Source organism: Geotrypetes seraphini, chromosome 1 (assembly GCF_902459505.1).
Source record: "Geotrypetes seraphini chromosome 1, aGeoSer1.1, whole genome shotgun sequence".
NCBI lineage: Eukaryota > Metazoa > Chordata > Amphibia > Gymnophiona > Dermophiidae > Geotrypetes > Geotrypetes seraphini.
Window position 1 is genome coordinate 217,592,401 of NC_047084.1, and position 22,550 is coordinate 217,614,950.

At 40.6% G+C, this 22,550-nt stretch overlaps 1 protein-coding gene across 2 annotated transcripts in view; it reads left to right on the plus strand.

Annotated features, from left to right (window-relative positions):
• Positions 1-21,111, plus strand: part of GABRA4 (gamma-aminobutyric acid type A receptor subunit alpha4) — a 159,705-nt gene extending 138,594 nt beyond the window's left edge. For both annotated transcript variants that reach the window (XM_033921157.1, XM_033920327.1), the window contains exon 9: positions 20,560-21,111. In XM_033921157.1, the coding sequence (XP_033777048.1) occupies positions 20,560-21,111 (552 nt within the window). The remainder of the gene's footprint in view (positions 1-20,559) is intronic.
• Positions 21,112-22,550: the final 1,439 nt, after the last annotated feature.

Consider the following 22,550-nt stretch of genomic DNA (forward strand, 5'->3'; position numbering starts at 1 on the left):
AGCTGCTAAGTTGTTCAGTACCAGGAAGAAGACATTCTGGACAATCCTAGTTCTGAATTTACACCCCAAATGAATATGGGATTTATAGCCTCTGATTCAACCCATTGAATTCCAAGCTGCAGGTCATATAATGTTTTTGCAAATAGGTAAGTTGGCAGCTCTGCTAAGCTGCTGTGGATAGAAACATATAAACATGATGGCACATAAAGGCCATAAGGTCCATCCAGTCTGCCCTTCCACAGTAACCATTATCTCTTCCTCTCTCTAAGAGATCCTACATTCCTATCCCAGGCTTTCTTGAATTCAGACACAGTCTGTCTTCATCACCTCTTCCAGGAGACTGTTCCAAGCATCTACCACCCTTTATGTATAAAAATATTTCCTTAGATTACTCCCGATCCTATCACCTCTTAACTTCATCCTAGGCCCTCTCATTCCAGAGCTTCCTTTCAAATGAAAGAGAATCGACTCATGTGCATTTACGCTATGTAGGTATTTAAATGTCTCTATCATATCTCCCTTCTCCCGCCTTTCCTTCAAATATACATATTGAGACCTTTAAGTCTGTTCTCATACGCCTTAAAACGAAGACTACACAACAGTTAAGCATACAATAACCCTATTTATTATACTTATTTATATCATTATAAATATACATACTAAACCTTTTAGTTGTCATTTAAATATATCATCAATTAAACTTCCTTTGCATATCCTGCTTAATCCAATCATGTATGAACTATGAAGTAGTGAACTATATTCACCATATTATTACCTCCATCCTCCCCTCCCTGGATTAATCCAATATTAATTAAACTATTCTGAGAAAAGTAAGGTCTTCCTTATACACTAAGGGGCTCATAATCAAAACGCAAATACGTCTAAAAACCGGCCTAAATCGGCACTTGGACGATCAGTAAGACAAGTTGTCCAAGTGCCGATAATCAACCGGGTTTTTGATGTATCTAAAAATGACTTAGGCCTTTTCAGTGCTGCTGTATGACTAGAGCTAAAAGTTTCAAGTTTCAAGTTTATTTATTCTTGATGAATCGCCTATTTAAATTACTAGGCGATGTACAATAATAATAACATGAATTAATAAAATTACACAAATAAAATGTTAATGTTGACATAAAAACAAATTTGTTGTTAGTTAAAATTTAACAAACTTAACAAACTGAGTGTAGACATAACTTTAAAATAATTTTGTGGGTAAAACTTAAAAGACATGTGTGGTTAAGAAGGGGAATAGTTACAATTTTTGATAGAAGAGAAGAAAAAACATAAAAGGGAAGAACAAGTAGAGGGGTAATAATAGCTGTTTAAAAAAAAAAAAGAAATAAAAAAAAAGAAAACTCCAGGTTGCAGTTGAAAAATAATTGATTTTTTTTTGTGTCCTAAGATCCATACGCAGCTTTAAAAAGAAAGGTTTTTAACGTTTTTTTTAAACAGTGTTAGATCTTTTAGTTCTCTAATGTATTGTGGTAAAAGATTCCATGAATGTGGGGCCATAACTGAGAACATGTCGTGTCTTCTAGTTCCTATCATTTTAATTGAAGGCACGGAAAGAAGATTAAATGAAGTTGAACGAAGTGATCGTGTTATACTATAAGGGATAAGCCATCTGTTAATAAATTGGGGTTCATTAAAGTATAAAGCTTTAAACACCAAAAGCAGTAATTTAAAGGTGATGCGATGGCTTATCGGAAGCCAATGGGATTTAATCAGCAGTGGGGTAACATGATCATATTTTTTAGCTTTGTAAATTAGCTTCACAGCGGTATTTTGTATAAGTTGCAGCCTTCTTTATTCTTTTTGTGTTATGTTTATAAGAAGAGAATTGCAGTAATCTATTTTAGACATTATTAGGGAATGAATGAGAATATTAATGGATTCTGGTTGTAAGAATTTTGCAAGAGAGCGAATCAATCGAAGTTTATAAAAACATGATTTAACTATATTGTTAATATAGTCGTGGTATGTGAGCTTATCATCTATCAAAACTCCTAGTATTTTTATAGAAGTGACCTGTTCTAAATCAATATTATTGATAGAGATTGGAGATCTTAATGTTATATCTTTTTTCCAAGGAAAAAGCATCGATTTTGTTTTATTAATATTTAATGATAGTTTATTTGTATTTAACCAATTTTTTATTGTTGCAAGTTTAATGTTAATGGCTGCGATATCATCATCGCTATCTGGATCCAATGGATGAATTAGCTGAATATCATCAGCATAGACGAAAGTTGTAAAACCTAAAGATTGGGCTATGTTTAGAAGTGTAATGTAATGTAATGTAATTTATTTCTTATATACCGCTACATCCGTTAGGTTCTAAGCGGTTTACAGAAAATATACATTAAGATTAGAAATAAGAAAGGTACTTGAAAAATTGAAAAATTGGTGAAAGAAATATATTAAAAAGGAGAGGAGATAGTATTGAGCCTTGTGGGATACCATAATCTAATGAGAAACTATTGGATGTACTATCGTTAAATCTAACAAAGGAAGAACGACTTGATAAAAAGCAGGTAAACCATTCTAGAACTTGATCTATGATTCCAATAGATTCTAGTCTATTAAGTAATAAGTCGTGATCAATGGTATCAAAAGCGGCGGTTAGGTCTAAAGAAATTAGAACTACGGATCTATGGTGCTCAAGGAAATAATGAATATTGTTAATTAAACCTCATCATGGTGTATTCAGTGTTATGAAATTTTCTGAACCCGGTTTGGTAAGGATGGAGAACATTAGTGGATTCCACGAAGTCTGATATTTGTTCAAAAACAAGACTCTCTGCAAGTTTTGCCATGAAAGGGATATTTGTTATAGGTCGATAATTAGAAATTTCATCAGGCGTAATTTTATGATCTTTTATAATAGGAGTAATTATGGATTGTTTCCAAGGCTGAGGAAGTGATGCAGTGAGAAAGCTGTTTTGTATTAATGAGAGAATGAAGGGACCTAAACAATTAAAATATTTTTTAAGATAGAATGGTGGTATAATTTCGTCACGAGTTCCCTTTAGATTAATTTTGCCTATGCTAAGTTCAATATCATTTAATGTAGGAATTTTAAATTTAGAGCATTTAGATAACGGAATGAAAGAGGAATTGGTATTGTCTATAGGTTGATTGAGTACACTAGATTGTACAGTCTCTCGAACCTTATTAAGTTTGGTAGAAAAATAATCGGCAATTTCTTGTGCTGTAAGGATGCATTTTTGGGTAGTGTTCTTTTTTAATAAAGGAGATAATGATTTTACCAATGAATATAAAGCTGCTGGATTTTTTGCTTCTATAATTTTTTTGTTGTAATACTTGTTTTTGGCTTGATTGATTTTTAGTTTATAAAAAGTTGCATGTTCATTGTATTGTTGTAAGTTTATCAATGATTTGTTATTTCTCCATTTTCTTTCTAGTGATCTTTGCTGTTTTTTTAGAAGTGTAAGTTCCTCTGTGTACCATGGATTTAGCGATTTGCGGCTTGAGATTGTTTTAGATATTAAGGGAGCTTTAGTTTCAACTAGGTCTCTTAATGTGGATTCCCAGTTTTGAATTTGTTCTTCAAAGGAGAAGGAGTTGAAAGTTGAAGAGGTAGAATTAAAAGCTGTTGCTATATCTAATTGTTCAATTTTGGTAAAGTCTCTATAAGTAATTGTTTTATGGTTTGTTGATAGTAAATCAGGTATGGTTTGTTGGAATGTAAGACTACTAGATATAAGGTAATGATCAGACCAAGGTACAGGATATATTGTAGGTTCTGAATATTTACAAGGAGAAGATCTAGAGGTAAATATCATATCAAGTGTATGTTTAGCCGTATGAGTTGGCTGATAGATAATTGGAGAAAGATTAATCATGTGTATAAAAGTAAGCATGTCCTTTGTAATTGATGATGATTGTTCTTCGAAATGTATATTAAAATCTCCCATAACTAAGGGATGTAAACAAGTTGTACAGTGGTCAAAGATTAGATCTTGTAATAATGTTATGTTGTTTTGTCCAATTGGAGGGGGAGCGTAGAGTAATAGTAATTCAAGATTCGGATAAGTTTTTATTTTTACATGTAAATATTCAATTAGAACATTGCCTAATGATTGGTCGCAGAGATCGATTAAACCATTACGAAAGATAATGGCTAAACCACCGCCCTTGCGATTGTGGCGGTGATTCCAGAGAAAATCATAATTTGGGGGGCATCAATACGATAAATAAGCCTCTTCTCCTTCTGATAACCAAGTTTCTATAATACAAAAAATATGAAATCCTTGAGTTAAGATTGTGTCTTTCAGGAGGTGATATTTATTTTTGATTGATCTGGAATTTATTAGACCTATTTTTAGAGTTGTATTTCTATTATCATTAATAACTGTTGAGGGTGACGAACTATTTGAAGAAGTATTGAAGGGTTTTGGTAGGGTAGGAATTTCTATTAAGGTCTTTGGGTTGGATAGGGTAAAGTTTTTTGGAGGAGGCCGGTGGCCCCAATGAACCGGTATATTGTAGCTGTTAATCATTTTTATATTTGTATTAATGGAATTAGAGGTAATTATTGATTCTGAAGTCAGGTTGAAATAATTAACTAAGACACTTAAAAAAGATAAAATGCAAAAAATTAAAATTACAAAATAAAACAATACTAAAAAAAGATTGGCGCCCTCAGTTTGCGCACGAAGGAGCGCACGAAGGAGCAGAGTATGCTGGGAGACAACGATGACTAAAACAAAAAAGTTACAAGCAGGTAAATAAGGGTAAAACAGACAAATAAAATAAATTAAGAGTAACAGCTAAAGTGTCCAGTAGAGTAGTGCTGTAGTGCTGGAGTGCTGATGATAGAAACGTGCGCCGCAAAGAGTCCAGGGAAATATAGCATTTGCAAACCTGATAGGGGCGGAGTCCGGCGCGCCGCCGCTGTGCGGCGGCAAAGACAGCTGGGAGACAACGATGACTGATAGGGGCGGAGTCCGGCGTGTCCAGTAGACAGCTGGGAGACAACGATGACTGATAGGGGCGGAGTCCGGCGTGTCCAGTAGACAGCTGGGAGACAACGATGACTGATAGGGGCGGAGTCCGGCGTGTCCAGTAGACAGCTGGGAGACAACGATGACTGATAGGGGTGGAGATCTAAACTTAGCCTTACTGCAAGTATAACCAAAAGTTTAACAAGGCTGCCTGGACAGAACTTATACATTGTGACTTAGGTCATGTAAAACCAGGTCTAAGTGCCAAAAAGGTATCCAAAGTGACCAGATAAGCACTGCAGACACAAAGTACAGACCCCCCACACACTGCCCCAGTGATCACTGACCCCTCCCCCCACAACACCATAAAAATTGGAATAAAAATGTACATACCTGCCTCCAGAACATCAGCACCTGGCATAGCAAAGCCTAGTAGAGCAGTACAGAGGTGGCTTAAGTAGTGTGGAGGGTGAGCTAGTGAACCATAGAGAGGAGGATCCAGGCCCATAAGCCACTCTAACCACTACATTTATGGTGGAACATGTGCTCCCCCAAACCCCCAAACCCTACTGTACTGTCATATAGGTGCTACCTGCAGCCTTGAGGATTATTGTGGTGGTAGACAGGTGGGTCTAGTAAGTTTTGGGGGACTCACCATGACTTATAAGGGAGTTATGGTGAGATGTTTGTTTCACCCTTTTTATGAAGTTTGCAACAGTGCCCTGTAAGGTGCCCCAATACTCTGTTGCCATGTTTAGGTATCCAGTCCATTACTTTGCTGGCCCCTCCCATGTCTAAAAGGCCCTTTTCCAGGCGTTTTTGACTTGGACAAATTTTTGGACAAGAATGGGGTATAAAGATAGACAACTTAGCAGTCTGAGCAATCAAACAACAGGATGTAAAGTTAGACTCTCAAAAAAACAAAATATTTTGGACATGTTTTTCAAGAATGGACTTTAGACACTACCGACTTTGGGCGACTAGCGACTTAGGCCCAAAACAGCCTTAGACGTTTTTTTTGATTATGCCCCTCCATTTATGCACAGTTTTCTTTTATATAGTTATCATTTGGCATATAAAAGATTTCCTTGGAGGTTGAGGTAAGGATCATTTGTGAGAATATAAAATTAAGACCCCTATTAAGTAAGCTGTGTTGAGGCAATAATGAGCATTACTTACCAATTATCATGCATTAATTGTCAACAACATGTGTTATTTGCCAATAAAACAGCTTGGCAAGGGATTTTTGAGTGCAACACACATTAAATAATAATGAGCTGTAAAGCATGGAAGTACATGCAAAGCAGCTCATTATTATGCAAAATGAATAACGTCGCTTGTGTTAAGCCTCACAAGCTATGCTATTCACAGAATGTTAATATCACTTACCAAGGTGTTGTTAACGTTCCTTTCTAGGAGCATTAGACCGTCAGTAATCCTGGGAAACATTTAAAGGGACCAGCAATTAAAAAAAAAATACATTCCCACCCCAATTGCTTTTCCAATAACAGTCTCTTCTGCAAATCACACTGAACCTGATCCATTTTCCAGTGACATATCAGCTGGTGTTACTACTTGGAAGCTGAGGCTGATGTTTTGATTGTGGGAACTGCCAAGGCAGGAGATCCTGGGGATCCCTTAGGCCCCATGCTGCTTCAGAGGAGACCCCTGGTGGAAGCTGATTTATATGTGGGGGAAGGGGAGTGAGGGGGGACTTTAATGTGAAATGAATCAGGCTGTAGGGGTGGGTGTGATGTGCTATTCTCAGAAAATACAATAAGGATTGGGGTGGGTTCAAAGAGGGCATTGTTTTTCCAAAAGGGATTGGGGAGGAGATATCCTTTAAAAATATATATCTCTGTTCTTTAATAGATAGTAGACTAACTAAATTGGTGCTGGGCATATGCAATATTCCCACTAGGGGTCATTCCTCATTATATGGTAGAATGATCTCTAGCATTAGTATTACAAGACAACTTCTGTGGAAAAGAGGTATAATTTTGGATAAAGACACCACAAAGAATGACAACAGAAGGGGATTGTTGCTGCCTGGGACTACTGAATTACCACTGAAGATGGTTCTAGGAGGTTTTAGGATATGGGAGGGTAAGGTCTGGGGGGTCTGTCTAGAAAGGATGGGTTCTTACTGTGAGGGGGCAGGGTTTTACTATCAGGAGGTGAGGATGGTGTTCTGTCAGGAGGGATCAGAATGGGAGGGATGATAGGGGGAGTCAGGCCTGTGAGGAAGGTTGGTAAGATGAGGGTTCAGATCTTGATGGGATCAAATTGGAAAGAATATGTCATTTAAGGGGTAGGGTGCATCGTAGTGGCTTGCTGGTATTTATTTATTATTTATAGATTAGGCTTCTATTATGTTACCTGCACTGGGAAATAAAACATGTTTTCTCATGCTGCCATTGAGTATAACACAGTACCATATTATATGTTAAATTTATTTATTTAGTATTTGATCTCATAGCCACTTTCAACACATAAACAATTAAAAATACATAAATTATAGTGATAAGTGCTCCGACCCACAACCTAAGTGATCTAATAGTGATATTAAGCAGAGGTTGAACAAGGGACCATCATAGCTTCTTATCAGTCCCTGACCGCTCCTACTGTTCTTAATAATAGCAATGGAATTGAAAACAATTGGCTTAGCTGTACACTGGAGCGGGTGTTCCTTCATATGCAACTCTCTGCTTCACTGGGTCCAACAAATATTATGATATCACTTGTGCATCTTTATAACTATTGCATTCCCTGTAATCGAGTTTCGCAAAAAAAAAAAAAAAAAAAAAGGACGCTTCCTCAGGAGGGATATACTGGCGTCTCTATGTTTGAGCAGTCTTGTAGCCGATACAACTGTTATATCCTTCCTGAGGAAGCGTCTTTTTTGTGAAACTTGAGTAGAAGGAATGCAATGGTTGTAGAGATGCACAAGTGGTAACATAATATTTGTTGGAACCAGTGAAGCAGAGAGGAACTCTATGAGTGTCGGGAGCAGTGCAAAGCATTCAGTATGCCGGCCTGCGATAAAAACCACTTTTGTGGCTATATAAACGGGGGAGGGGTAATTGTTTGCTGTATTAAAACTTTCATAAATGTAAACTACCATGAATATATTTGATCATTAAGGCATTATCTAAGCTTTAATAAATAAATTAATAAATTGCTGTTTTGATGATCCTTTTGTGCCCCCTAAATACTTCTAAAGTTATCGCCATCATTACAATAAGAGCACAGCTGCTCACTGCAACTATTCAGTCTCAAACAAGCTAGTTAATATATAATGAGATGTATTTATTGTGCAGTAAAACCTTTTAACACATGGTAAATATGTCACTACAATTTAGTACATTGACATCTAACTTCCATGGCATTTGACATGAAATATAACAACAGGTTCTGGTTCATTTCTCCTGGAGCTAAACTCAATTCATTTTATGAGTCTGCATTTATTTATAATCCTGCTTACTGGCACACATCATTGATGGATCTATTGATATTAAAAATTACAGATACAAAACAAAATAATATTTAATGAGTCCAGCATATTTTCCTGAAAATTTCAGATGCTTAATAATATAGGGAATCCTCAAATGATGGTGCCCCTCCCCCTCACCCACCCTCAGATTCAAGGTAGAGAATGACATGGGGAAAAAATCTGTCCCCATCACTGCACCGTCCCCGGCCCACCATCCTCTGCACCACCCCATCACCGCCGTTCCCTTCACTGCCCTGTCACCATCACCGCCATCCCTTTCACCGCCCCGTCACCGCCACTGCCATCCCATTCACCGCCCCGTCACCGTCCCCGCAGCATCCATATAAGCCTCAGTTCTGCGAAACACCATGAAGACAGAAGAGAGTCCTGCCACTACTACTACTGCACTGAGAAACTGTTTCAGTGCCTCTACCCTGTAGTAAAAACAGAACATAAAATAAATCAATTGACTTGTCCTCCCTTGCAATGATGTGTCCCCCATGTTCACCTATAGCTCGAATCAGGTCAATTGTGCACACTAAAAATGCAGGAGGATCTGGAACGTGAGCACAGGCAGGCAGTGATACAAAAACAGCAGACACCTGACCGATTGCTGTGTTCCGCCATCTCCCTCCCTCCATCTCACCTTAGATGTAAAGTATGCCGGCTTTCTTTTTCGCCCAGCCGCATGTGCGGCTGCTCATTTGTTCATTATTCTCCTCTGATGCAACCGGAAACAGGAAGTTGCAAGAGAGGAGAAGATTGATCAACTCGAGCAGCTGCGCGTGTGGCTGGGCAAAAAACAAAGCCAGCATACTCTACATCAGTGTTTTTCAACCTTTTTACACCCATGGCCTGGCGGACTAAAATTTTAAAACCCTGTTTCTGCCCCATCTCCGCAAGCTCAGTCACCTCAGTTATAGAAAAATAGACAAATATAGTGCAAAATATAGACAGCAGATATAAATTCTCAAAACTGACACATTTTGATCACTAAATTGAAAATAAAATCATTTTTCTTATCTTTGCTGTCTGGTGATTGATTTCATGAGTTTCTGGTTGTGTTTCCTTCTGTCTGTGTATCCTTTCTTTCTGCACTCAGGCCCAATTGTCCCTTTCTATTCCCTCCCTCTTTCCTTCCTATGTCCTTAGTGCCCCCGGTGCCTCCTTCCCATGTCTTTAGTGCCCCAGTACCTCCTTTCCATGTCCTTAGTGCCCCTTTCTGTCTTTAATGCCCCCAGTGCCTCCTTCCCATGTTTTTAGTGCCCCAGTACCTCCTTCCCATGTCCTTAGTGCCCCTTTCTGTCTTTAGTGCCCCAGTGTCTCCTTCCCAAGTCTTTAGTGTTCCCAGTGCCTCCTTCCCATATCTTTAGTGCCCCTAGTGTCTCCTTCCTATGTCCCTCTCACTGCCTTCCACACTTTGTCCCATCCCCACCCCCACCACTGAAGCCTACCTGCCTGTCTATCTTTCTCCCTAACCTAGCCAAAGCCAGCCTGCTGCCTCCCTGCCGCTCAAAAAAAAAAAAAGCCTCCCTCCTTTTCCCCTTCTCTTACCGCCCTGCTGCAGCTGATAAAGCTGGAAGTCTTCTTTCCGACTCAATTCTGAAGTCGGAGATGACGTTCTGGGCCAGCCAGGCAGCGATTGGCTGGCCCAGAACGTCCTCTCCGACGTCAGAATTAACGTCGGAAAGACTTCCTGTCGGCTTTAGCAACAGAGAGCAGGGGAAAAGGAGAGGCTTTTTTTTTTTTTTTTCACACGGACCGGCAGAAATTCAACCGGCGGTTGAGGAACAGTGCTCTATATCTAAGGTAAGGTGGAGGGAGGGAGATGGCGGAACGCTGCAATCAGGCGGATGGGGACCGCGCGATCCTTGATTGCCTCACTGCGGAGACAAATCAATTCACCACTCCACGGGATGGTGAATGGCCTTGTCCCCGTCCCGCAGAGGTCACTATTTTTTCTTCCCCGTTTCGGCGGGTTACCCATGGTTAAACGCAGCTAGCCGCGGGTAACCGCGACCGTGTCATTCTTTAATTCAAGGCTCTCAACTTCCTTCCTGGCAAGGAAAACTGATTGTTCAGAAAAGCCAGTCTTTCTTCAAGGAGATTATCTATGTAGGTGTTCCTGTTGTGCATGATGCAGATTCCAAGATGAAGCCATTATCTTTTTGCTCCATTTCCTAACCATATTGGCAGCCATGGGGATCTCTGCACTAGATTCTATGCAGAGGGGGTTCATTTTGATATTTGTAAAGCACTGAACATGGAAAAGATACAGATACAATATTCCAATAAAGCTAATTATATCTCATTTGCTTCCATATGAAATGTCAGCATTCTCCACAGTGAGGCCACTGCTTCACAAATCATCTGCTTTGAAATATGTTATTGGTACTTTCAGTTACCAACCTTCGTAGATCACTTCCTAAGCCTTTCCCTACTTCTTACCTCTAGGCTCTAATGAAAAATAGGACCTTTTGGATAACCTTCCAGATGAATGCTATTGAACTTTTGGTGTTTGTTCATAATTTGTGTTCTTGTAAGAAACTTAAAAACTTACTACTTGCTCATGCTATATCTATGACCTAGCAAGGCATGATCCCACAGCCAGCATTTTAAAAACTGCTAACTGCCATTGCTGAAATTTGCTCCATCAGGTTAAGTGCTGGGTTCAGCTTTTAACTTAAAATGATGGATGAAAGAGCTGCCTTCCTTTAGACCCCCCTGGGAGTGAGATTGGAGCTTTGGTGTCAGTGCCTAATGTCATTCACCGCCACGAGGAGACCAATTAAAAACAAGGAAGTGTTCAAGGCTTGGTGGAAGAGCTGCTTTCCTTCATACCTCCTCCACCGGTAGTGAGATTAGAGCTTTGGCGGCCACATCTGAAGTCATCCACCACCACCAGAACACCAGTCAAAAAGTAGGAAGTTCCTGGGGTGTGTGGCCACAGGACATGAACCCATGAGGCGTGCCCTATGAGGCATGCCACAAGGGGCATATTTAGTCACTTGGGAGCACAGAAGGAGCCGGAAGTTTTGTGCTGTTATATTATCTGAGATACTTTTTTTGCTTATGGTTAAGCATTAGGGGAAGATTAAAGGTACAAGCACTCCTAAACCAATATACCCTATGGACAAACATGTTCAGATGGAAGTTACCTGTCTCAGTTTCAGCTGAACAGTCCATTTCTGGTGCTTCTTTAAGGGAAGGCAAAAGATACATCCCTTCATCTCCTTTTACTCCTGCTGGTTCTTCAGGGGCATTTTCATAAGATGGTATTGTCATTAAGGACAAGATATCTACGGATCTAAATATGGGGGGGGGGGGGAGTCTACCACGAGTGCATACTCTAAGGGGGTGCACAGCCAGCACACAAGTTCTGGGACCTCCCACCTTACTCTTCCACTGCTGATTTCCTGAACCAGTAGCAGCAGCAGTAAACTTTAACTTTAGCCATCACAAGACCTTCCTGCACATCCTGAAATCCAATTTAGGTTCTCAGGTAGAAAGCTGAAATCCAGGTCCTCCAGGGTAGAACAAAGCTGGTAGATCTGTAAATTAAATTTACATGCACTGATTTTCTAACTCACCCTCACCTTGCATCTGAAGATACCTATGAAAAGTATGCACAATATGGAAACCCACTCATTCATGTTGAGCAGAACTGAGTTAGGTCGATATTCAAAGCAATTTAACTGGCCCAAAATTGCTCTTGGCCAGTTAAATTGCCTGTTCGGGGCTGATCGCTAATTATCCACGGCAGTTAATGCCACTGAAAATAACCGGTGAGCACCAAACTGTAAACCAGCTATTTGAGGGGGCATTGCGGGTACAGAGTAGGCACTTAACTGGTCAGAGTAACCAAATAAATGAAACACATAATAGTCCATCTTACCTTTGTGTGGTGCCCCATAGCTGGTTAAGTACTGAATATTGCTGGCTCCACAAACCCAGAAATTCAGTACTGGTGCCCGGACATGACTAGGCATTGAATTTCTGTGTTCAGTGCCAGCAGCCAGTGGTGTAGGAAGGGGGGAGGGGCAGAGCACTCAAGGCACCATCTTCATGGGGACACTGGTGCCCCTCCTCCTCTCTACCCCTTCCTGTGCACCTCTTAAAATATTCATCTGCGCGACCAGCATCTTCCAACTGCTGCTCATGCTGGCCTAAGTTCTCTTCTCATGTAAGTCCCTGGTCGCGGGACCAGGACATGAGATCAGAAGGGAGCCGAGGCCATCACAAGCAGCAGGCATATGATGCTGCTCATGCCGGTGAACATTAGTTAGGGTTAGGGTGGGGAAGAGAAGAAGGGTGCATGGCACTGCGATGCAAGGTGCTACTGATCCAGGCGCCCAACCTCCCTAGATACACCACTGCCAGCAACAGTAAGCAAAATGCTGATCACCTCTGACTGAATATTAAGCCCAGTGTATTTTGGATTTAGCATTTGACTTAGCAAGGCCTTTCCAGAGAGACAACATAGGAGAAAGAACTTGAAAAATCAGGCCCTTTCATCTGCTACCCATGTTATTTTATTTCTATTTTGTATATACTGTTTGTGAGCCTGAAAGCTATCCCAGTGGCTTACATTCAGATACAGTGGGTATTTTTCTGTTCCTGGAGGACTCACAATCTAAGGGGCTCTTTTACTAAATTGTATTAAGTGCTAACACACGCTTAACATGGGGAAAGGGGCTTATTTGCCTGTCAACGTGTGCTATATATTTATTTTAGAATTTGTTCAGGAGGGGATGTGTTAAGGACAAGGAATCAACATCAAAGTGTTATCCAGCTAGCATGTTCACATTAGTGCATGCTAACTGGATAATGCAGAGTTAATGCAGGAGCACTTAGGGCCTGATTCTCTATAGGTTGCTGATCTCGGGAGATACCTAAAAGGTGCCTTCTGATCGTGTGTCAGTTATACATTGGTATCCTAAAGAGAATTGTGTCTACCTCGCTGACCAGGTCCTTAAATGTAGGCTCGCATGTGTCTCATGCACACCCAAGGCCACTTCCGGGTGAAACAATGCCCATTGTACACCTGCATTACCTTTTTTTCAGGTAAAGGTACACCAGTACGAATGTTAGCACACAGCCTAAAATAAGTTGGAAAATGCCTTAAATTCTGCGGTGTTAGAAAAGGGTTTAGTGGTTTGGGACAGTTCCACGTTAAAACACACTAAGCCCTTTTCCAAATGTGGTTTAACGAAAGGGCCCCTAAGCTTATATCTGAGGTAATGGAGGGTTATTTGTCTTATCCAACATCACAGGAAGGTACAACTAGGTTTAAATAGGGTTTCCCTGGTTCTCAGTCCATTGCTCTGACCAGTAGGCTATTCCTCTAGTCAGAGGTTTCTTTCTGCACTGATTAGTTTGCTTGTGCTGATTTTGCAATTTTGTCTTAGTATTTTTATTATCTTTCTTTTTTTTGGGGGGGGTACAACTGAATCTATTTTCACTTCAGAACTACAGTCCTAATTCTATCATTTGAAGAGGTGATTCTTTCTTTTCTTTTTAACTCATAGACTATATTAGTTAAGCCGTTGCAATCCAGAAGTGAGCTTTTTGTCTGTGGATGAGAGTTTTCAGCTGTTATTTTGTGATGATGTATTTCAGGTTTGTCACATTAGCTCTGATGCTGATACTTATGATCAAGTGATTCTATAAATCACAACACAGTAGCTGCACATTGATCTGGCTTCTACTAAAATTTATGATCTGCTATTACTGAAGTGCAAAATTGCCCTACTTATCTGAAGATGATAATACCTGCAAAGCAATTTAACACCTTATTCTCCATCTCAGGTTGATGATTAGGCTTTTTAATTTGCAGTTTGACTGAAAAGCTGGCTGTTATGGTAGACCAGTTACATTAGGAGTTGAGAACACTGCAATAGTTGGTACTTGAGTATCAGGTTACTACAAAAGAACACTATCCATATAAAATTTTAAACATAAGTAGCAAATGGTATTATAGTAAGAATTTGACTAAATGATAAATGTTGCCTGTGCTAATCTTGTGGTCAATGGCATAGTGGGGGGGGGGGGGAGGTGACAGACTGCCCTGGGCACTATCTTTGCGGGAGGTGCCGATGCCTCTCCTCCTCTCTGCCCCTATGCACCTTTTAAAATGTTCACTGGCATGAGCAGCATCTTCTACTTGCTACTTGCACCAGCCTTGGCTCCCTTCTGACATCACTTCCTGGTTGTGGGACCAGGACATGATGTCAGTAGGGAGCTGAGGCCAGTGCGAGCAGCAGGTGTAAGATGCTGCTTGCGCTTGTGAATACTTCAAGAGGTATACAGGGGTGGGGGTGGCAGGGAAGAGAGTGGGGGGCATACAGCATGGTGATGCCAGGTGTCACAGCCTTCCCTTCTCCATTTTTGCCATAAGCATGCTCAAACAAAAATTATTTCAATCTTTATTTAAACCTATCCATATCTTTGAATATTTTAATTTGGAAAAGCTTTTGTTTGTTCAATAAGTTTATTTTGTTGAAATAATGATAAATGAATAAATAAATAAAAATAAATAAATAAACCTATCCATATCAGTTTCACAATAATGATCCTCTTGGATTTAATTCTATGATTACTTTTCAAATTGTTTCTCTGAGCAGACAGGCAGGCAAACGACAATTCATGGGCAGTGGTTCAAATTCAGCACAAGGACATAAGAAATCTAACTCCCTCCATCATTCCCTTTTACATTGGCTATGCACAATGTTGTTGATAGCTGCTAGATCACCATTCCATTCATGTGGGTGCCCAATGAGACCTGTTTTTCATCCCATACTGCCACCGATTGTTCATTTTTCCTTGGCTGGAACATAACTTCTATTTTCTGCAACACTAGCTGCTCTGCATGCCAAAATTCCAGCCATTGCCACCAGGGACAAAATATCACTGGCATGAAATACTGAAAGGAGAACCCGATAACTCTCAATGTGCCTAATAGCCAACCTAAACAAGCAGTGGAGCTGAATGCAGTGGTTGACCAGCAGTGTTAACTTATTCATTGACAGTTCTGTTCCTTTAATCTTGCCATTCTCTTTAAATCACCAAGATAATGTTATAATGTTGACAACTGGTCCAGCTAAAACACTCTTATAACAAACATTTGCATATACAATATAAGTAAAACACATTTGTGGCCAAACTAAACCTGTACTACTAATATTTCCTGATTCAGATATTATTTTTTAGAACTTGTGTTCACTGCTTTCTAAAGGTTTAAATTGCTCCTTTCCCCCCATACACACACACACATACACAGGGCAGGATTAATTCTTCGAGAGCCCCTAGGCACTCAAGTACACTGTACCCTCTAGCCCTACTACCAAAGCTATTAATGGAGAAAGCCCAACCTACTGGAACAACTGACTAACCCAATCCACCTCAACCAGGCACAGGAGAACCCACTCACTATTCACACACCCACCAACCAAAAATGTTAAAAGAGGAAAATTATATGACAACCTAATTGGCCACCAAAGCAGCTAAACTAGACAGACAAAATCACTAATCTGTTGTCTTCAACCACAAACTACAAAACCTTCAAAAAAGAAACCAAAACCATACTCTTCAAAAAATACATAAAACCTATCTAACACGAACAGTTCCTTCTCAAATTCCACCTACCACACACTCCACCCATATCTAATCTAAAAAATTTTTAATTACCCAACATGTATCTCTTTAACTTCTCGACAACTCTTATGCAATTCTTATGTAATTCTTACAATTCTTATGTAATGTTACAATTCTTGTAACCTGACAACTCTTGTGTAATCCGCCTTGAACCGCAAGGTAACGGCAGAATAGAAATCACTAATGTAATGTAATCTAACATTGGACTAGGACTTGAGCACAAGTGTGGTGTTATCTGTCCATTTGGCAATGACACTGAATATCACTAGCACCCATAAACCTACTCGCTCCTCCTCAACTCCACCCCTAGACTGTCTTCCTCCTGCCCAGATTAACATAGCTAGTTAGTACTTAGTTTATTTAAACTATGTTTTAGCAATGTGTGATGGGTTATTCTGTGTGTATGGTCTGACTTTTCCTATGGACTAATGGTATTCCTATTCATTTTATTGTTTGTTTTTAACATTATAAGTCACCATTATCTTTGCAGCAATTAGTGGGGTATCAGGCCTTAATAAATAAACACATAATAACTAGAAAATGATGCCGAATAATGGTAAGTGCCTCTGAATATCACCTCTGACCACTGCCAAAAATGTGGACTGGTTAGGGGTGGTATAGGGGGTAGCATTAGGGAAGATCCTGAGGTTATGTGGGCCAAAGAGGCCATATTTAGGACACTTCAAACACTTTTTTAAAAAAATTTCCTCTGCCTCTAGCTGCCTCCTACCCCTCAAAGAAGCCCCTCTCCTTCCAACATCATACCCCCCATCCTATGCATTTATCACTCCTCTTAGGATGCTCCCCAAAGCCAAGGGCTCCATAGCCCCCCACCCCCACCCACCCCCAGGCCTATCTTCTGTCACTGGTGGTTCAGTGAGGGGTGATGAAGGCAGGAGCAAACACCACTTGCTCCTGCCCCTAGCAGTAGCTCCTTCAATATGGCTACTGCTACCACTTGCAGCAAATCGCAGGAGGGTGCTTAGGGGAGAGGCTTTTTCCTTTTTTTTTTTTAGTGATGCAGGTGCTGGCCCGATATATAGTGCTAGCAGCTGCATAACTGTCGTATGAGGGCTCTGGGGACCCACATAAGCTCAGGTGGCCAGAGCAGTGTAGATTATATATTTATTTTAAAGACATAGCCCACTTAAAACCTATATTTTAGTTCAAATATTTTTATTAATTTTGTATGATAAATATACAAAGTATACAAATATTAACTAGAACATGAAACAAACCACCTGTACAAATCATGAATGATATCTTTTTAAAAAAATATCAATAACATGTATGAGATAATACAACCAGATGTCTCATCTCAAATATATATGGCATGGCCAGTACACACATTATCGACTGGAAAGTGGCAAATCTTACGCCAATCTACAAAAAAGGTTTGAGGGGAGATCCTGGAAACTACAACCGGTGAGTCTGATCTTGGTACCGGGAAAGATGGTAGAAGCGTTGATAAAGGACTGCATCATTGATCACCTTGACGGACACGGTTTAATGAGGACCGGCCAGTACGGTTTCAGCAAAGGCAAATCTTGCCTGACGAACTTACTGCACTTCTTTGAGGGAGTAAACCGATGGATAGACAAAGGCGACCCAGTCAACATTGTATATCTGGATTTTCAGAAGGCGTTCAACAAGGTTCCACATGAATGACTACTTCGTAAAATTGCAAGCCATGGAATCGAGGGTGAAATACTCACATGGATTAAAAACTGGTTGGAGCACAGGAAACAGAGAGTGGGGGCAAATGGACAATACTTGGACTGGAAGAGTGTCACCAGCGGTGTCCTGCAGGGCTCGGTGCTTGGACCCGTTCTCTTCAACATCTTTATAAACAATCTGGACATTGGTACGATGAGCGAGGTGATTAAATTTGCGGACGATATGAAGTTATTTAGAATAGTGAAGACACAGGGGGATTGTGAAGATCTACAAAGTGACATAATCAAGCTCAAGAAATGGGCATCGACATGGCAAATGAGGTTCAACATGGATAAGTGCAAAGTGATGTATGTCGGTAACAAAAATCTCACGCACGAATACAGGATGTCCGGGGCGGTACTTGGAGAGACCTCCCAGGAAAGAGACTTGGGAGCTCTGATCGACAAGTCAATGAAGCCGTCTGCACAATGCACTGCAGCGGCATAAAGGGCGAACAGAATGCTAGGAATGATAAAGAAGGGGATCACGAATAGATTGGAAAAGGTTATCATGTCGCTGTACCGGGCCATGGTGCGACCTCACTTGGAGTATTGCATCCAGCACTGGTCGCCATACATGAAGAAGGCCATGGTACTACTCGAAAAGGTCCAGAGAAGAGCGACTAAAATGGTTAAGGGGCTGGAGCAGTTGCCATACAGTGAGAGATTGGAGAAACTGGTCCTCTTCTCCCTTGAATAGAGGAGACTGAGAGGAGACATGAAGGGAATAGACTTAGTAGATAAAGACAGACTGTTCACAGTCTCCAAGGTAGGGAGAATGAGAGGCACTCTCTAAAGTTGAAAGGGGATAGATTCTGTACAAACATAAGGAAGTTCTTCTTCACCCAGAGAGTGGTGGAGAGCTGGAATGCTCTTCCGGAGTCTGTTGTAGGGGAAAACACCCTCCAGGGTTTCAAGACTAAGCTGGACAAGTTCCTGCTAAACTGGGACATATGCAGGTGAGGCTGGACTCATTTAGAGCACTGGTCATTGACCTGGGGGCCGCCGCATGAGCGGACTGCCTAGCAGGATGGACCACTGGTTTGACCCAGCAGCGACAATTCTTACCTTCCACTCCCAGAATGAAATACACCTCAAAATGGCCCCTGATTGTGCCCTTCAACTGCAAACCACCAAACGACGTTCCTACTCCTACTTCATACTGAGCCACTGGAATCAACTGCCCCCCATAGATCAGATCCTTTGAAAAACTCCTCAACTTTAGGAAAGCAATAAAAACATACCTGTTCACATAACTCCCCTGCCCATGACCGATGGCCTACAAAGAAACTTATATTGGTACCAGATCCCAGTATATATCATGTTAGGAAAACTTCTATTAAAATAATTGTGCACTGTAACTATGGCAAATTTAACTTGTAAACCATCTATGTGTGTCAAGTTAGGATAAAACTTGTACTGGAGAACTTGCACTGTAAGGATAACTATGGCAAATTGTAACCTGTAACCTGTATATTATGCATTAGTATTAGACCCATAGTATGTGTCAAGTGTCCTGAAATTATGGAAAATCCAGTGCAAATCACAACCTGTTAACTGTATATTATGTATGTTTAACTTGTAACCCGTTCTGAGCTGTTTGGGGAAAACATGATAGCAAACAAATTAAATAAATTCTGTAACCAATGTCCTATAATCCTAAATATCTTCATCCATTCAAAAAAGCTTCTACAAATAAAAAGGTCTTTAAATATTTTTTTTTTGAATTGCTGCCTATTGTTCACCATCCCTTAACTGTCCAGATAAGTGGTTCCATAGTTTCACTTCTGCAACAGAAATAGCTCTTGCTCTGGTATCTGTATATTTAATCGGGTGTAATCTGTTCATTGATAAATGCATCACCCCCTCAGATCTCAATGAACGCTATGGACAATACCATGTCATAACTTGAGATAAATACCATGGTATTCCATAACGGACCGCTCGAAAGATCAACACCAGCACTTTAAATACAATTCTACTTAGCTCCAAATATTTGGTGCCAGTGCTCAGATATGGTTTGGCACTGAATATTTAGGATTCATCTAGATGACGACAGTCAGTGTTTCACTAGCTGAATATTGACCAGGCAAGTGCTTGTGCATATCAAGCACTTTCCTTTTGTTTCTGGATTTTTTTCCCAGCATTGGGATATCACCCTCCCCCTTTTATCAAGCTGCACTAGAGGTTTTTAGTATGGGCCGGCGAAGTAGGTGCACTGATGCTCATAAGAATTCTATGAGCGTTGGAGAATTTACCGCACTAGCTCACACTAAAAACCTCTAGGGCAGCTTGATAAAAGAGGCGCATTATCTTCAGTTCAGATATCTGTATCTAGTTGTTAGACCTGCTGCCTCGGCACCCTGAGGTTGCAAGTTCAGTCCCAGCCTGCTCCCTGTATCTTTGGGCAAGTCACTTAGCATTCCATTATCCCAGGTACCACAATTAGCTTGTGAGCCTGCTGGGACAGGTAGGGAATATACCTAAGAGTATTTGGTTACTATTCAAAGTATAGTAAGCTGCTTTGGGCGAATCTCTTCATGAAAAAGGTAGTGAATACATCCCAATAAATTCGAAGCTCTGCTAACAGTTTTACAATTACACATTGGGAAAAGTGCAATTTCATAAAAATGAGGGCTCCTGATAATCATTCACTGAAAGTGCTTTCATGACTTTAACGGAGGGTGGTAAATGTGTCATCATTTATTTATCTATATTTTTCTATTTTCAGAACACTGATTCCACTTCGAATGTGAGAAAGAGAACAAATATTATGCTCCAGTCAGAAGTTGACAGTGACAGCAAGACTGACATGGAATGCAGCATGAAGAGTAGTTCTACCAGACATGCCACATTTGGTCAAGTGTCTTCAACTATTGCATCCCCGTCTCTTTCATTGTCCAGTCCAAACCCATTCACTCGCGCTAGAGCGCTAGAAACACTTGCATCTGCAAAATGTGCTCCTCCAGCCCCTCCCTCTACCCCAATTCTGACCGGGTATGTCCCCGAGCCTAAGGCAACTGGCTCCCAGTCCATGCAAAACACACTTGGATCCAGACTGGAACAAATTCAAACCACAGGAAATGCTTTGGGATCCACTCTAAAGCTCCCTGTGGTTATCCCTACTCCTGCCCCTGCTCCTTTGTCTTCTAGCTCTGGCACAAGTAAGATTGACAAATATGCTCGAATTCTCTTTCCTGTTACCTTTGGTGCATTTAACATGGTCTACTGGGTAGTTTACCTATCCAAAGACACCATGGAAAAATCTGAAAGTCAAATGTAGCCCTGCTGCTATGTAATCGTAGTTTAAAATCCTCAAAAAGCTTTGATGAAAGGTTTCTTTGTAGCTATTTTTAAAAGGAAACCATTTATCTTTGCCTAAAAATGGACTGTTCTTTCTGCTAATTTTTCATGTCACACAATTAATGTTGTATTATTTTCTGCTCATCACAAAGTAGAATAGACAAATATATCTGTGCATGGAAACTAGAGGCATAGTAAGAGGGGGGCTGGGAGGTAGACTGCCCCAGGAACCGTCTTTGTGGGAGCACCAGCGTCTCATCTTCTCTATGCCCTCCTGTATCCTTCGCTGGCATGAGCAGCATCTCCAACCTGCTGCTCGAGCTGGCTTCGGCTCTCCCTCTGAAATCACTTCCTGGTCATGAAACCAGGAATAGACATCAGAGGGAGAGCTGAGGTTGATACAAGCAGCTGGCTGGAGATGCTACTTGTGCCAGTGAAGAGTTAACGAAGGATCTCTAAGGGAGTAAAGTCAGGGGGGTGGGTCATTAGAGTGGGCAGACTTGATGGGCTATAGCCCTTTTCTGCTGTCATATTCTATGTTTCTATGTTACCGTGGAAGGGAAGGCACTTGCATGGCAAGGGGGTATAGAAGAGGGCAGGGGTTGCCACTGGGTGCCTCCTAACCTCACTACACCACTGATGGCAATAAAAATTATCACCAAGTTGACAAAAAGAATATAGCTAAATATTTTTTTTAACTTGATAAAACATAAAAGTGAAAAACAGAAGGGGGCACTTTCATTATATTAACAGGTAGTAGGAAAGTTACAACCGTGATACTAAAGCCAACATAAAACATTTTAAAACTGTTCTGAAATGCCAGGCTTTGTTCATTCAGTAATATTTCAATGTATCAGAATTTAAATAATACAATTTGTTAAAGCTCCTACACATTAACCCTCAAATTCTTTATATGGTTCTCAAAATTGTGCAAACAAATTTGGGCACATGCCCATTTTGCTCATGCAAGTTAATTGAATAATGAGCTGATTAATGCCAATAGTTGGGCACTAATGATCATGTTAATCAGATTGCTGTACTATGATCAAGAAGCTGCAGTGCAAACCAGGTATGGAGATCTAGAATGGTTCAAGATCAAAAAGGGTACACGACAAAGATGCATCCTCTCGCCTTTTCTTTTCAGCCTCTATGCAGAAGTAATCATGAGGAAGGGAAGCTGGACTTAGATAATTTGAGTGTTGGGGGTGAAAATAGGTAGAAGATACGCAAATGATATGACCCTGCTAGCAGAGAGTGAGAAGGCCGTCAAGAAGCTGATCCTGAAGCTGAAAGAAGAAGCGAGAAGATGGGACTTTACCTGAACATCAAGAAGACCAAATCATGACTGCCGCCAACAAGAAAGTCCACATAAAGATCAACAATGAAGAAATAGAAGTGGTTGACAGCTTTGTTTTTCTT